The sequence below is a fragment of the Elephantulus edwardii genome, unplaced genomic scaffold (assembly GCF_000299155.1).
Source record: "Elephantulus edwardii isolate Elephantulus edwardi_28Jun2011 unplaced genomic scaffold, EleEdw1.0 scaffold00127, whole genome shotgun sequence".
Classification (NCBI taxonomy): Eukaryota; Metazoa; Chordata; class Mammalia; order Macroscelidea; family Macroscelididae; genus Elephantulus; species Elephantulus edwardii.
Window position 1 is genome coordinate 2,233,142 of NW_006399877.1, and position 16,243 is coordinate 2,249,384.

Here is a 16,243-nt window from a genome sequence, read left to right on the forward strand (position 1 = left end):
GTCCGGAAGCTCTGTGGAAGCTGCTTGCCAGGGATGACCCTAGAACTGAAATAAGGATGACATGGGTTCAGGCCTCCTTCCAGCATGCGAGCCCTACAATGCCAAAGACTGGCCTGCGTGGGTGTAAAGGTGTGGGCACTTCCACGGGACTGTCCCCACGGCTCACCAGCGACAAGTGCGTGTGCTCCTTTTTAACACTCCCACCCTTTCTCTCCTCAGCCGACAGAGCCCGGGAGTCCAGCATGAATGGGTCCAGCGAGTCCTCTCCCAGCTCCAGCGGGTCTTCTGAGGCTGTTCTGGAAGCCCAGCCCAGCCAGGCCCCACTCCAGGAAGACATGGAGGTGGGCAGTGGCAATGAGGCCAGTGACAACTGCTCCCCAGGCCAGGGCAGTGACAGCGACGACACCAAAGACCTAGGACTGCTCTCGGGGACCCCGGACACTCACCAGAGGTACGTGCCCTGACTGGCTGCACAGGACGGGCAGCCTTTACAATATGATAGCTGCTGTAGTCTTCAAAGCGTGAGTCCCCAGGTTTTCAGGATCTTGTTATCTCAGCTAACTTACATGCTGGGCTGCCACCCAAAGGTGGACAGTTCAAATCCACGGGCTGCTCCGAGGGAGAATGAAGGGCACCTCCTCCAGGAAGGCATCCCAGCTCAGAAACCCAGGAGGGGCGCCAGTCAGCAGCTCGATAGCTGTACGTGTTGGGGGTTTAGTCCTTCCTTCTTCAGGCTCTGTGCTCAGTGTTTGGGGACTTGCTTGCTCACCAGAAAGTCAGCGCTTCAAACCTATTGACCCCTCTGTGGAAGAAAGACAAGGCAAACGGCTCTCATAAAGGGTGTTGTTGTGGTTGTTTGGTGCCATCGAGTCAAGTATGGCGCATAGAGGCTCTGTGAACAGCAGACCTGAACCCTCTGCCGTGTTATCCAGTCCCGTCCTGAGCCATCTCATCGCTGATGTGCTTGAGTTGTGTTGCTGTGTCATCCATCTCGGTGAGGGGCTTCCTCTGCGTTGTGGACTCTCTGCCTTTCCAAGCATGATGTCCCTCTCCAAGGAATAGCTTTCCCGAGCAACATACCCACAGTATGAGGGACAAAGCTTCAACATCCCGGCCTCCAAAGAAAGGTCACCCTTTCCAAGACACATGTTGGTTCTCCTGGCCGTCCATGGGATGTTCAGTGCTCTTCTCCAACACCACAGCTCAGAGGCGTCACTTCTTCGGTCAGCCTTATTCACTGTCCAGCTCACACGTGTGTAACCGGTGATTAAGAAGAGTGTGGCCTGAATGCAGCGCACCTCGGTCATCAGACTGACAAGGAAACCCTGTGGGCGGGTCTGCCCTGGCCTGTATTGTTTCTCTGAATCAGACTGGACGCCTCAGCAGTAGGTTTGGTTTGGGGGGACTTGAGAGTGGTTAGATGGCTAACACAGTTGTCTGCTAGCTTACCGGCTGGAGGTTTGGGTTCACTCAGACACCTCAGAAGAAAGGCTTGAGATTCAGCTTCTCCAGAATCCACCCTTCAGCATCGTGGAGCCCTGCTCTGTCCCGACACTTGTGGGGGCACCAGGTGTCAGAGCACTGCAGCACCTCCCACCACGTGCCTGTCAATGTGTCCTGCTGTGGTGTCTTGTGTGGGGCTCTGATGTCTAAGCTGCTGCACTAACATCTGAAATACCTGCTGCATCACCCATAGTGGACAAGTTTCGGCAGAGCTTCCACTCTGAAACAGACTCAGTAGGAAGAAGGATCTGGAAATCCATCCATAAAAAACTGGGCACTGAAAACCCTGTGACCCGCAGAGGGGCATTATCTGATAGGACGCTGGAAGATGAAGCTTCAGAATGGATACCGTCCAGACACATCGGGGGCTGCCTCCTAGCCAGCCCTCTAGCCGTGGACGTGGGGTTCAGAGCTTCTGCTTGCCGACGTGATCTCCGTTAGTAATCCAGATACGTCTGTGCGAAGTCTGAGTCTAGGAAGAGTGTTGTTAGGAGCCCTCAGGTTACTTCTGCCTCACGTAACACCACATTTGACAGGCTCAGACTCACAGTCGTGCGTGCCCTCGCCGACCTGCTGTGACTGGGCCCACTGGCAGCCGCCGTGTCACGCTGTCTTGTTAAAGTCTTCCTCTTTCTCACTGGTCCTTCATTTTCCTATGTGTGATGGTTTTTTCCGTGGACTTGCCCCTCCTGACAACATTCCAGAGTCGGTGAATTGAAGTCCACCGATCCTCTCCTCCGAGGAGTGTTCTCACTGTGTGTTCCAGAACAGGTTTGTTTGCTCTTTTGATAATTCAGGTTGTGGTTAAGAGCCATCAAGCCCACTACAAATCTTAGTGACCCTGTGATCAACAGATCGGAATCCTGGCGTCCCTGCCCCGCCCGCATGGGCTCCCACATGCTCGAACCCCTTGTTACAGTCACTGTGTGAATCCGTATCCCTGAGGGTCTTCTCTCAAGGACAAGAGCCATAGTGGTGCCTGTGCCACAGAGACAGAGTGCCGGAACCGTCAAACAATGTCAGTAATAGCACATGCAAGAAAAACTTTGCTAAAGGTAATTGAAAATTAGTAGTATCAGTGCACTGACAGGTAACTGTCGGAAGTTCACGTTGGATTCAGAAGAGGCTGGAGAACGAGGAACACTGCTGCTAGTGTCAGAGGAACCTTGGATCGGAGCAGAAAATACTAAATGGTTGCTTGTGACTAATGAACGATGCAGAAGCACTCAGTGGCGTACATCCTAATAAGTTACGGATAACTTTGGGAAGAATGGGAATTCCAGACACTTAATTGTATTCATATGGAAGTGTATGCAGACCAAGAAGCAGCCGTTTGAACAGAACAGCAACTACTGCCTGGGTTAAAGTTGGGAAAGGTTTGCATCACGGCTGCGTCCGTGCACCTTTCTTAGTGAATTTGTATGGTGAGCAGATAATTAGAGAGGCTAATGGACTGTCTGAAGAAGAATGTGGGATCGGGGTGGAGAGAGGCCATAAATACAGTATGCAGATTCTGTAACTCTTCTGGTTGGAAGAGAAGCCTTGAAGCAATTACTGATGAAGATCAGAGATGATAGTGTGGATTGTACCGTAGTGCGAGGAGAGTCAAAGCCCTCACCAATAGGCCAGAAAACATCCTGATAAATAGAGAAAGGATTGGAGTTGTCAAAGATTTCGTTGTGCTTGGATCCGCAATCAGTGCTCATGGAAAGAACAGTCAAGAAATTAATTTGCTGCAAGAGATCTGTTTAAAAGTGCTGAAGAGCAAAGATGTCGTCTGAAAGACTAAAGTGTGCCTGCCTCAGCGCTTCCGTTTTCATTGTTACCTGGTCGCCCTGAAGGACTAAAATGGCCTCAGCCCTTGTATTTTCAGTTACCTGTGTCTGTGTAAAAGTTGGCAATGAATAGGGAGGACCAAAGCATAACTCCGTTATAATCCAGGCAAAGAGCACTGAAAATGTCTTGAACTGCTGAAGGTGAACACATCTGTCTTGAAAGAAGTCCAGTCAGAACATGCCTGCGAAGTGAGACTAGTGAGACTCCTCTCGTGTGGCAGTTGTTGTTAGGTTCCCTTGAGTCAGTGGCAGCTTACAGCGTCCCTGTGATCAACAGGACACAGGTGTGTCTGCAAAAGACCGGATAGACCTTGGAGAGCGAGCGTACAGCCAGAGTGTTCCTTCGAGGCAAAGATGATGAAGCTTCGTTTCCCATACTTTGGGCGTGCTGCTGGGAGAGGCTTTAGAGAGGGACTCGTGCTTGGAAGCATGGGGGGATGGTGGAGGAAAGGAAGACCCCCAAGCAAGCAGGTTGACACAGTGACCACAGCGATGGGCTCAGGTGCATCTGAGATGGTAAGGATGGCGCAGGATAGGACGGGCTTCAGACCTGTTGTTCAGAGGGTCGCTGTGAGTTGTGCTGGACTCAACAATACCTGACAGCAGTGGTCAGCAGACCCGGACCTTCGCTGTCCCGTCCCGTCCTCACCATCTCTGACCTGGCTCCAGCCTCCTGTTAGTCACTGTATCGGTCCGCCTTGTTAAGTCTCCCTCCCCTTCACTGACCCTCCACCCTTTGCCCGAGGACTGGTTCCTCCTGGCAACATGCCTGAAGTATCTGAGAGGAGGTTCCGCGCCCCGGCGCTTGGCGCACACCCTGCTTGCACCTCGTCCAGGGCACACTTGTTCCTTGGAGCCCACACAGACTCAGCATTCTTCCTCAGTGTCACAGTCCAAAGGCGTCAAGTTTTCTTTTGTCGTGATTATTCATCGTCATACGCTCAGATGCTTACGAAGCAATTGAAAATACTGTAGCTTGGTTCAGGTGCACTGTGGTCTTTAAACTGACATCATTACTCTTTAGCAATTTGGAGAGGTCCTTGACAATAGATTTTCCCAGTGCAACATGTCTTTTGGTTTCTTGGCTGCTGCTCCTATGTCATGTACTTTAGATAGGTTATGAGCCACCCGTCCCTGGAGAAGGACGTCCCTTTGGTAAAGCAGCAGGTCGGCACGAGAGCAGCAGACCGCCGTGAGGTGGAGCGCAGCCGTGGCTGCGCTGTGAGCTCAGGCATCAGCACAGCTGTGAGGGCTGCACAGGGCCAGCCGGGGTTTCTTCTCCTGGACTCAGCGACCTTCTGTGTGAGTAAGAGCAGACGGAATGGCTCCTGACAAGATGATGCCACCATTAATTTGGAATAGAAGGTACTAGAAGGTACATAGCTGTTCTTAGGGCTGATGGAGTCCACTCTTACTCATGGCTGGCCTCCGTGCAAAAGGGGGAATGACAGTCCCTGCCCCCGATCTCCCAGTCTCCTCTGAGTGCCGGGTCCATTGCTGCGGTCACTGGGTCAGTCCATCTCCTGAGGCCCAGCTCTCCTTCACCGACCCCCCCCCAGTTTTCCTTCTTGCTCCACACACACTGGTCCCTTCTGATGACACGTCTATAGTCTGTGAGATGGAATTTCTCCAGCCTCGTTTCTTCTAAGACTCTAAGAAGGTGGTGGTGGTTATTGTTATATGCCATCGAGTCACATTGTGACCCTATGTACAACAGCCCTAAACTCTATCCTGTGCCAATCTCACTGTCCCTGACCCACCTACCCCAATTACCCAAGTCACTGAATCAATCCATCTCATTGAAGGTCTTCCTCTCCTGTACTGTCCCTCCACCCTCCCAAGCATGATGTCCTTCTCCAAGGACTGGTCCCTCCTTGCAATACATCCAAAGTATGTCAGACAAAGCTTCAGAATCCTTGCCTCCAAAGAGCAACCTGGTCTAACCCTCTCTAGGATGAACCTGTTTGTTCTCCTAGCAGTCCATGGTATATTCAGTACTCTTCTCCAGCACCACAGCTCAAAGGCATCAATTCTCCTTCTATCATCCCTAATCATTGTCCAGCTTTCTGATGCATAGCAAGTAATTGCAAAGACTGTGGCCTGGATCAGGTGCACCTGAGTCTCCAGAGTGACATCGTTGCTCTTTAGTACTTTGGAGAGGTCTCTGATAGTAGACTTTCCCAGTGCAGTTTGCCTTTTAATTTCTTGGCTGCTGGTATCAAGAGTGTTGATTGTGGAGCCAAGCAGACTAAAGCTGTTAACAATCTGAATCTCTTCACTGTCTCTCATGATGCTGCCAAATCAGCCCAGGCGTTCAGAATCACAGAAAGCTTGAGAGAGAAGCCATCACATTAAGGGCTGAATAGAGGGACACAGGTGTTGAATGGAGTAGGTGGGAATAGAAAGGAATGCTAGTGGAGCGGGGGAGGGGGAAGGGGTGTGTCAAGACACGTGTCAAGGGCGGGGACAACACTGATTATTTCTACAATTGGGAAATGTCTTTTCATCTGCTCTTTTCCTTAAAATGCTTGTCTGTCAGATAATGTTCTAAACCTGAGCATTCAGATTCAGGCAGACTAGGAAGGAGGATTGGCCAGCCACCTGAAATAGCAGGCCTTCGAAAACTCCATATACAATATACCACGCTTAGACTAGCTAATATGGCAACTGACGCTGAGCCCTCAACAATGGAAACACAAAGGAGGAGGAACAGTTGTAAGCAGACACTAGTGATTGGAACATGGGATGTGAGAACCGTGAATGTAGGAAAATTGGACATTGTTAGGAAAGAAATGGAATGCATAAATATTAACATAGTAGGTATTGGCAGGGTGAGATGGACTGGCATGGGGCATTTTGAGTTAGACGGTCATATGATCTACTAAGAAGGTACTTTGTGAAAATAAAGGCATGACTATGGCAAGTGTGGGCTCGGAGAAAGAACAAGGTCTAGCCTGGCCTTGTGGTCACTTTCATTTCTTTTTGGGGGGCGGGGGCGGATAGAATGGTAGAATTCTGCACAGTGAATGACTTATTCATAGCAAATACTTTTATGAGAAGCACAGATGCAGACTGTACACGTGGATTTCCCTGGTGGTGTGCACAGGAACCAGGCTGAGGACATCTGTGGAAGGAACCGTTTGGAGAATGCTTTCATTTCCTGATGCCTTGTTTCCTAACCCGCTGCCACTAACTGCAGACAGGTGCATGGAGCCTCAGTGCACCTGAGTTTTTCTCTTCTTTCTTTGTGTGTGCGTGTTTCATTTCAGCCCAGATGCCTTCAGCCTGATGATGGCCAAGTCTGAGCACAACCAGTCCGGCAGTGGCTGCAGGTGAGGCTGAGGACAGGGTGAGGAGGGAGCCAAGGACAAGCAGGAGTTGTAGTTGGTGGTGGCCAGGAGTCCACCCTGCCACACAGGGCCCACTGCAGGGGACAGCTTGTCTCCGGGGACCCCCGCAGGGAAAACACTTCCCCATCTAAGAGCCCAGCCAAGGAGGTGACGGGAAACTCAGTCATAGTGTCACCCTCGCAGGCTGTACACGCTGCAGGAGGCAGCTTGTCCCCAAGGACCCCTGCAGGGAAAATGCTTCCACATCCAACAGCCCAGCCAAGGAGGTGACAGGAAGCTCAGTCACGGCTTGTCCCCCTCACGGGCTGCACACAGAATCCACGTGTGTGAGGAGTGAACTCTCGGAGGGGCGCACACCTGGCCTTCCGTAGGTGTGATGGGGGAGTGTGGACCGAGGGACTGGTGGCTGATTTAAAGCCATCTGCAGGAGACTGGAGCTGAGAACTCGTCAGGTGACAGAGATTCTCCCCTGGATTCCAGGCTGTGCATCGGGTAGGGACCGGGAGAGCTGGGGGGGCGGAGAGCTGGCGTTTCTGTCACAGGTGAGTGAATCGGGAAACAGCTGCCTGCTCTCCTGCAGTAAGTAATACCAGTGTGAGGCTAGAAGACTGAAGCTGAGGCATCGGGGTGGAGCGTGAGTTCCTCAGATAATGCCCTCTGCTCGTCCAGGCTGCTGGTTGGCTGTGACCACAGGCGGTTGACCAGCAGACTGCCCAGACCTGGTCCACTCTGAGCATTGGGAGAGAAGGCTCTGTTGGATGGACTTTTTATGGACAGGGCCTGAAGACCCTGGCGAGAGCGCTGTAAGACCAGGGATGCCAGATCGTCTGGAGCTATTTTATTTCTCTTTTTTTTCCCCCCGTCTTCCTTTGGCAGACCCTCCTGGGTGCCAGTTAGGGTTGGCTGTAATCGCCCGCCTGGTTCCTCCCCAAGACCACTCTGAGGGTTCCATCCAATCACAGACTAACTGTGACACTCAGGGAGCTTGGGAGACATTTCCCACGTCACAGCTGATGAGGGTGCTTCTGGCATCTAGTGGGCAGAAGCCAGAGGTGCCGCTCCACGCCCTGCAGGCGACCACAGAGGGTGTTTTGGCTCAGATGTCAGTCATGCTTGGGTGTCTGGGACAGGCTGGACGCTAACCCTGGTCCCCTCTGTCCTTTCATTCTGTAGCAGCGAGCAGTCTGACAAAGCAGATTTGCACAAAGAGCTGATCAAGACTCTGAAGGAGCTGAAGGTGCACCTCCCGACTGACAAGAGGGCGAAGGGGAGGCCCAGCACGCTGGCCACGCTCAAGTACGCTCTGCGGAGCATGAAGCAGGTGAAAGGTAGGCCACTATCCAGGCCACAGAAATGCACGCCTCCCTCTGGCTGCAGGGACAGGCACCAGGGTTTGCAGGACAAACACCAGAGTTTGCAGGGACAGGCACCAGGGTTTGCGGGGACAGGCACCAGCGTTTGCAGGACAGACACCAGCGTTTACAGGGACAGACACCAGCGTTTGCAGGGACAGACACCAGGGTTTGCAGGGACAGACACCAGTGTTTGCAGGACCGGCACCAGCGTTTGCAGGGACAGACACCAGCGTTTGCAGGGACAGGCACCAGGGTTTGCAGGGACAGACACCAGCATTTGCAGGACAGACACCAGCATTTGCAGGACAGACACCAGCGTTTGCAGGGACAGACACCAGCGTTTGCAGGACAGACACCAGCGTTTGCAGGGACAGGCACCAGGGTTTGCAGGACAGACACCAGCATTCTGGACCTCGGCCACGGGCAGCTGCACAAATGTCACTGAACACTGAAGGCCCATCCAGATCGGGGTGGCCTTCCTACCCATTCCACCAGTCCATTTCTGCCAGTCCGGGGGGTGGTCAGCGGGGCTCCTGCCACCACACTACAGAAGGGGCATGCGGGCCAGCTCCAGGTCAGGTTCCATGACACAGGCTGGGCTTGTCTGCGCCGAGGGCTTGGTGGGCTCAGGCCCCGTGCAGCCCTGCTGTCTGCAGGAGGAAGGCTTCCTCACCCCGAAGCCCTCAGCACACGAGGCTGACAGGCTCACAGACGGTGCCCAGATCCTTTCATAGACAGATCCTTGTTCCTCCTGTTGTCTTAAACAACCAATATCTTGGGCTGGGATTTTTGGAGAAGCAGATCCAATGCCTTAGTTCTGTCTAAAGCTATTCATCTATCGATATATCTATTTAAAAAACAAACTTACACCAACAATGGCCATAAGCTCACTCTTGGCAACCTCCCACCGGGTTTCTGAAGCTGTAAATCTTTGTGGGAGGAGAATATTCATCTTTCTCCTACAGAGCATCTGGTCGATTCCCACCAGCCTTCAGTTAGCAGTGCAGCACGTGACTCTACACCTGTGCTGCCAGGCTCTCAAGTGGGCAGATTTACCGTAAGGAAATGACTCAGAGGCTATAGATGCTGTTGGCTCCCGAGTCCAGAGCCAGGCGCCCGGCTGAGGGCTTCTCCTGACTCAGAACTGCAGGAGCTGATGAGCCCAAGGTCCACAAACCACACGGCAGGCTGCTGACCTCCGGGTGCACTGGGCAGTGACCCCCAAGGTGGGCAGCCAGACTGCAGGCCGCTAGCGCGAATCTCGAGAACCAGAGGTCAGACAGGAGGCAGATGCGAGAGACAGACCTGCGTGAGAGTCACCAGAAGGGCCATCTGTAGGGTCTGCTGGACTCAGGCCACACCCCTGAGGAGCCCCCCTCACCTGATTAGCTGCTCACAGCAGCCTCGTCAAAGAGGTGATTCCATGATACCCGGTCTCGGTGGATGAGGCCACCGTTATTACATGTGGGCCAGTCATGCCCATCGTGGGCCTCTGGGCTGACAGCCTTAAAGCGGGTAATTCTGGGGGGGTGTCACTGAGGGAGGTCAGGCAAGGTCTGCTGCAGGGGTCCCCATCTAGGGTCCTTGCTGCATTCCAGTTGTGAACCCCACTGGAGGAAGTGGAGGGTGGGTAGCACTTGGCGGTCATGTGTTAAATCATTTTCATTTTGGAGAGCCTGTCGTCAGGTCTTCTGGCTTTTCTGGAAGCATGTGCTCGTTTCTCTGTGTGTATGTGTGTCTGTCTGTTTCTGTGTGTGTGTGTGTGTGTGTGTGTGTGTGTGTGTGTGTGTGTGTGTTCTTCTCCACATCTGAGGATGATTTGCTCCCGCTCTGTCATCCTGGGAGAGAGCGTCCCCTCCCTGCGGCTCTCGGCCTCCCGTCATCCCTTGTGCCAATGCAGCGTGGTTTCTCTGCAGCTAACGAAGAGTATTTCCAGCTGCTGGTGTCCAGCGACAGCCACCTGTCCGGCCTGGCCGTGCCTTCCTACACACTGGACGAGGTTGAGAGCATGACCTCCGAGTACATGGTGAAGAACGCGGTACGGCCCCACCGCCCTGCCGTAGGGCACAGCTTCATCTCGGGTGGGCATGTGGCTGACCACAGAGGTAGGGGCTCCCAAGCAGGGGGTGCAGGCATTTTCAGGTGTCAGCTAGTCCCTATGAGCAGGAAATCTGACTTTCTGGAAGGATGTTCCAGAAGTTTCCGCCACAGTTCAGAAACGGCCTCTTCCAGGACCTCCCTGCTCACGCTGGCCACCACAGACACCACTCTGCAGGGGCCAGAGCAGGCTCAGTGACCAGGCCTGGGTGTCCATTCCTGCCACTCCCCAGCCCGTGGAGGGAATTGGTGATTGTCAGCTCCCTCGTCCAGGCCTTTGTGGAGGGGCAGCGATGAGAACCCACTTTGTTACTGAGAGTTTCTCAGAGTGAGCACGCCCAGCTGCTAGCCATGGGCTCATTGTCCACCCTGGGCACCTAGGAAGAAAGACCTGGTGACCGTTGGCTAAATGTCCAGGGGGATCTCAGGTCCGCTGTGCCACACGGGTCATGGTCTCAACAGGCTGGCAGCCGGTAGAGTTATTGGTAGAGGCCAAGGACAGGGGACCGAGGCTTGCCCTGGCCCTGCCCGCATGTCCCCTGTCAGGCACTCTCAGTCCACCCTGCTCTCACCTCATGGCCCCTGTCTCCCCTTCCAGGACATGTTTGCTGTGGCCGTGTCATTGGTGACAGGGAGAGTCCTATACATCTCCAATCAGGTGGCATCCATCTTTCACTGCAAGAGAGCCGCCTTCACCGGCGCCAAGTTCGTGGAGTTCTTGGCGCCTCACGATGTCAGCGTGTTCCACAGTGCCACCACCCCCTATAAGCTCCCACTGTGGGGCACCTGCAGTGGGACAGGTGAGGCTGCAGGGAGCAGGGAAGGATGGGCCCTGGTGAAGGACCAGCGATGCTGTGCGGGGTAGGGATGCTGGGGGACAGAGGAGGACAGGGCCCCTCGTGAGGAACATGGGGTTCTCTGAGGTGGGGTTGACACTGTGGACAGTGAAGGGCAGGGCCTCTGGTGAGAGACAAGTGAGGCCACAGCTCTGTGGGAAACGGGGCTGAGGCTGAGGACAGGAACCAACAGCGCCCCTGGTGAGGGATATGGGACTATGTGAGGTGACGTGGAGGTGGCACTGGGGACAAGGAAGGGCAGGGTCCCTGGTGAGGGACAGGGGGCTTCTCGGGGTGAGGGTGAGGATGGGACTGAGAGCGAGAAAGGGCCAGGCCCTCAGGTGAGCTGTTCATCTCACCCCTCCCCTCTGAGGAGAGCCGATAAGGAGACTGCTTGACAGCTGCGGGCGTGACTGACTAGCCATCCTGGAGGGTCTCCCTCTGGGAACTGACCTCTGGATCTTCCCCACTGGAGCAGCTAGTGGGGAGCAGACTGCTGGATCTTCCCCCCACGGAGCATCTGACTGTTCAGATAGCAGCCGAGTGCTTAACCAGTGCACCACCACAATTGCTGTTAGATGCCATTAAGCAGCCTGTAAACAGCAGCCTTGAGCCTTGACTCGCGGTGACCCTGTGAATGACAGATCTGACCCCTGCCCTGTCCGGCACCGTGCGCACCGTCTCTGATAACCTCGAGCCCACTGTGACAGGCCCGGTGTTAATCTGTCCTGTTGAGGGTCTTCCTCTCTGTCTCCGACCTTCCACCTTGTCCAGCACGATGTCGTCCTCTAGCCTCAGAAACCTTAGAGTTCAGCCCTGTCCTAGACAGTTGTTTGTGTCAGGACCGACTTGGCTGTTGGCTTTGGGTTTGAGTTTGATGTGCGGATCTCAGAATGTGAGCCAGCGTGCCCTGGGGAGGCAGACGACTGACTCCTTGGTGTGGGGCCCTCACAGGGTGCCCCATCGTACCCTGCCACAGGTGGCCGCTCCGGGCTGTGTGACATGAGCGTGGTGTAACAGTGGAATCCACTGTAGTCAGAGATGGACAAGGACATTTCCTATGGAGGGTTTCCTCTGTGCTTCCTGGGTCCCTGCGCGCCCTGGGCCCTGTGGGGGCCACTCCTGGGTCCTGTGGAAATAAAGGTACAGTCTGTTACAGGTTTAGCAGCATGAATGACATGGGCCCTTCCCTTCCAGATTCCTTCACTCGGGACTGCATGGAGGAGAAGTCTTTCTTCTGTCGAGTCAGGTGAGTTCAAGTGGTGGCCAGACACCCCCAAACTGGATGATAGCACGCATGTGCCCCTCAAAGTAGAAGATGACACCGATGACCCCTCCACATTGGAAAGTGTCACAGATGTGCCCCCCAGGCCAGCAGGTGGCACAGACATGCCCATTCTCTCTGGTAAGCAGACTGCCCCAAACAGGACAGCACCCGCCGTGAGACCTAGGCCCCTGAGGGCTGCACAGCGCCCACATCTGGTTGTAGGGGATTTGACCTGGTCAGACACAAACTTGTGTCTTTATCCAGGAAAAAGGGCATCATGTTTGCAAGAGCCGGGTGTCAGTGACAGAGAGGCAGACTCCCTGGGGCTGGGCTGAGTCCGTGGCTGCAGCAGGGGACACGGGCACAGTGGAAATTGTCAGGAGGGCACAGGACCATGGTTGCTGTGAACTTTTACCTTGATTGCTACACAGCACATACTTGACCCTTGTACATGACTGCTCTTGCGGTGTGCCGGCTCAGAGGTCGGGCTGGACTCTCACCATGGAGCTGGGCCCGACTGCCCACCCCCGCCTCGGGGATGGAGCCTGAGGAAGGTGGGATGCGGACAGGTGGGGAGCACGGCTGCTCAGGCAGCTCTGGTGCGCCCCAGAGTGGAGGGGCCTGGCCCCATAGGGATGGTGTACAGGATCAGCGTGGCGGTGGGGGCCTTAGGGCTGGACAGCAAGGCCAGTGCTGAGCAGTGAAGTGAGAGTGAGGCTTGGCGTCACTGATGTGCTGATGGGCAGACCCCGGGGTGGAGGTGTGGAGTCTGGGGGCATCGAGCCGAGGTGAGCAGTGAGGTGACAGTGAGGTCTGGTGTCACCGTGCCTCATCAGTCCCCGGGGTGGAGGGGTGAGTCTGGGGGCATCGAGCCCAGGTGTGCAGAGTGGTGAAGTGATGAGGTTTGGTGTCACCGTGCTGCATCAGGCCCCGAGGTATAAGGTCTGGGGCCATCGAGCCCCAGGTGTACTGAGCAGTGAGGTGACAGTGAAGGTCTGGTGTCACCGTGCGGCATCAGGCCCCGGGGAGGAGGTGTGGATTATGGGAGCTGTTCACGGAGCCGCAGCAGTGCCCCGTGGGGTCCCCTCAGTGCTCGTCTGTCTCTGCAGTGTCAGGAAGACCCACGAGGACGAGGTCCACTACCACCCGTTCCGCATGACGCCGTACCTCCTCAAGGTGCGCGAGCCCCAGGGCCCCGAGAGCCAGCTCTGCTGTGTCTTGCTGGCCGAGAAGGTGCACTCCGGCTACGAAGGTAACGTGGCTGCAGCCTCGGCGCCTCGGGTTCCGTCCTGGGGCAGGAGCGTTGTCCCTGGGCCCTGATGTCTAAGCCAACCCTGTGCGTTGGGGTGGGTCTAACAACAGCCCAGGGCTCACAGACCTGAGCCGCACTGCAGACGCTGTTGGCACAGGGAGGTGATGGCACCGTGGGTTAAGCACAGGGCTGTAACCAAAGTGTTGGCAGTTCAAACCCACCATTCACTCCTCAGGAGAAATATGTTCCCATCCAACTGTAATGATTTACAGCCTCGGAAATCCCTGGGTGTTCTGCTCGGTCCCACGGGGCCACTCTCAGTCGGTATGAATTGGTCTCCTGCATCTCCGACCGTAAATGCACCTGGCCTCACAACTTGTGTCCACTGTCCGGGCGGGCCCCTCTTCGAGTCTCACCACTCCTCCTCGTCCCCTGAGCACCCGGTGCCCTTCTGGGCTCCCTTCTTCCAGCCTCTGGCCTCTCACAGACCTTAACAACACCCCTCCTCACTTCCATCCCCCCTCCCATGGCCCCTCTCTCTGCTCCAGGCTTCAAACAAGACTGCAGCCTGAGAAGCACAGCCCCAACCCTCCATGCCCCTTCTCCCCACTGGTGCTGGCCTCTCAGGACAGATGAGTCACCCAACAGTGTCCTCACGGCCTTCAGAACCTGAGGGCCCTGTGCTGCGTGATGGTGGCTTTCCTCTGTGTGTGTCTGTGTCTGTATGTGTGTGTGTCTGTCTGTGTGTGTGTCTGTGTGTCCGTGTCTGTGTCTGTATCTGTGTCTGTGTGTGTACCATGCTACAGCTCATAGAAACATTTACATGACGGAAGCCCCCAGAAGGTGCAGCGGCCTCGGGAGCAGCTGTGCCGAGTGTTTTGTTTGTTGAGGTCTGGATGGATGTTTGTGGAGCCCTTTCATTTGCACTCAGTTCTTTATTTGCATTTTGTTTGGTGACGTCAGCAGAGATTCTGGCAGCATCACGTTTCTGGCCCTTCTTCTGCTCCCTTCTCTCCTGCCCCTCCCTGCCTTCGAGCTTTGTCTGGGTAAATGCTGCCCTGTGGTCTCCGTTGTTGGTGGTTCTAAGGCTTGTGTTGCTCCCAGGTGTCGCTGTTGGTGACACAGGCCTGTCGGTTTGGCTGCAGGACGACCCCAGCATGGGTTAAGGTCCGGGCTTGAAGGGTGTCACAAGGCCACAGTCTCTGTCACATAATGAGCCTTGCTTTTTTATACTCTGAATTTCCTTCTCTGTTTCTCTTCTGTGTACCCATAACCTTCCACTGTGGGCTGGTTCTAACAGTCAGCAGTAGTCGCTGGCGTCCAGTTCTTCCAGTGTCAGAGTTTAGAGGCTGTGGTTGGCGTGGCCCATTAGTTCTTTGGACCAATCATCTCCTTGAGTCTTTTATCTTTTTCATTCTGGGAGTGCTGGTGGCCTAGTGGTAAGAAATTGCACTGCAACCCCAAAGGTGTGCAGTTCAAATCCGCCAGCTGCTCTGTGGGAGAAGGCTAGGCAGTCTCCTCCTGCATGATGTAAAAAAACCCGCTGCAGAGTCAGCCATGAGTCAATCCCAGCTCCGTAGCAGCAGCGTCAGCTTCTCGCCAGGAGGGCCCGCTGGTGCACATGCAGGGTGGAATGCATCAGATAATGAGCTGCAGCCGCTTCCCGCTCAGTGTGAAGTCAAGGGATCCGGTAAATGTGCTGTGCCGGAGTCCTTTTTCCTGTAACTTTTGCAAGTTTACGAATAGTATTGTCTCTTCAGAATAACTGTCTCTATAATGTTAAAAGCTACCGAAAACCATCCAAGCCTGGTTATTAATTTCTCTCGATAGTAAAGTATTCAACACTGTATTAAAACTAGCCATATCTTTGATTGTAAACTGAAGGAAATGGTACCATTTCTGGGGGCAAAAACCCAAAACATCATGAGATGAGTTCCCAGCGTGACTGGCTAGGAGCAGTGCCAGCCTGCCACGTGATTATGTCAGTGTTGTGACTCTCAGTTTGCTGGAGTCTAAGGCTGGCCCAGGGCACAGCTGATCTGGTAAGACACTCTCCCTTCGTGCGGAAAGCCCGAGTTCAGGTCCCAGCCCGTCAGTCAAGGCTTGGGCCTTGGACCTCTTGCTGAGCCTCCCAACAGGTTTCAGTAAAGCTTCTGGGTTAAGATGAACTATGCGGAAAGTTCTGGCAATCTATGTCCTGGCAACAGTCTGACTGTATCGTGCACGGGTTCACACTGAGAGGTCAGCTGGTGGCCATCCCCGCAGGGTCCACTGTGCTTCCGAGGTGCTTATAAATAGTCCCCTTTATTGACCCGGATCTGCATGGCATTTTCTCGTACTGGTGACAGTTCCTGAACGGCCATGGACGGCCAGAAGGACTTACAAATCTGTCTCAGAACAAGTGCAGCTACGCAGCTCCTTAGACAGTTAGGTGACAGCACCTGGCCTCACATTCTGTGGATGTGTCCGGGAGAGACCAGGCCCTGGAGGAGGACACCGTGCTTGGAAAAGCAGAGGATCAGCGAAGTAGAAGACCCTCAGCCAGATGGACAGACATGTGGCCGCAACAATGCGTTAGAGCCCAGCAGTGACTGAGGACGCTGCGGGGACGGCGACCGTGGGGACGCTGCGGGGACGGCGACCGTGGGGACGCTGCGGGGACGGCGACCGTGGGGACGCTGTGGGGACGGTGACCAGGACAATGCGGGGACGGTGACCGTGAGGACGCTGTGGGGACGGTGACCAGGA

The 16,243-nt window shown here is 54.8% G+C and overlaps 1 protein-coding gene across 1 annotated transcript in view; it reads left to right on the plus strand.

The window, feature by feature from the left end:
• Positions 1-242: 242 nt before the first annotated feature.
• The window catches only part of PER2 (period circadian clock 2), a 38,328-nt gene continuing 22,327 nt past the window's right edge, over positions 243-16,243 (plus strand). The window contains exons 1-7 of the mRNA XM_006893508.1: positions 243-451; positions 6,608-6,670; positions 7,862-8,016; positions 9,960-10,081; positions 10,739-10,940; positions 12,174-12,225; positions 13,353-13,495. Of these exons, the coding sequence (XP_006893570.1) occupies positions 243-451; positions 6,608-6,670; positions 7,862-8,016; positions 9,960-10,081; positions 10,739-10,940; positions 12,174-12,225; positions 13,353-13,495 (946 nt within the window). The remainder of the gene's footprint in view (positions 452-6,607; positions 6,671-7,861; positions 8,017-9,959; positions 10,082-10,738; positions 10,941-12,173; positions 12,226-13,352; positions 13,496-16,243) is intronic.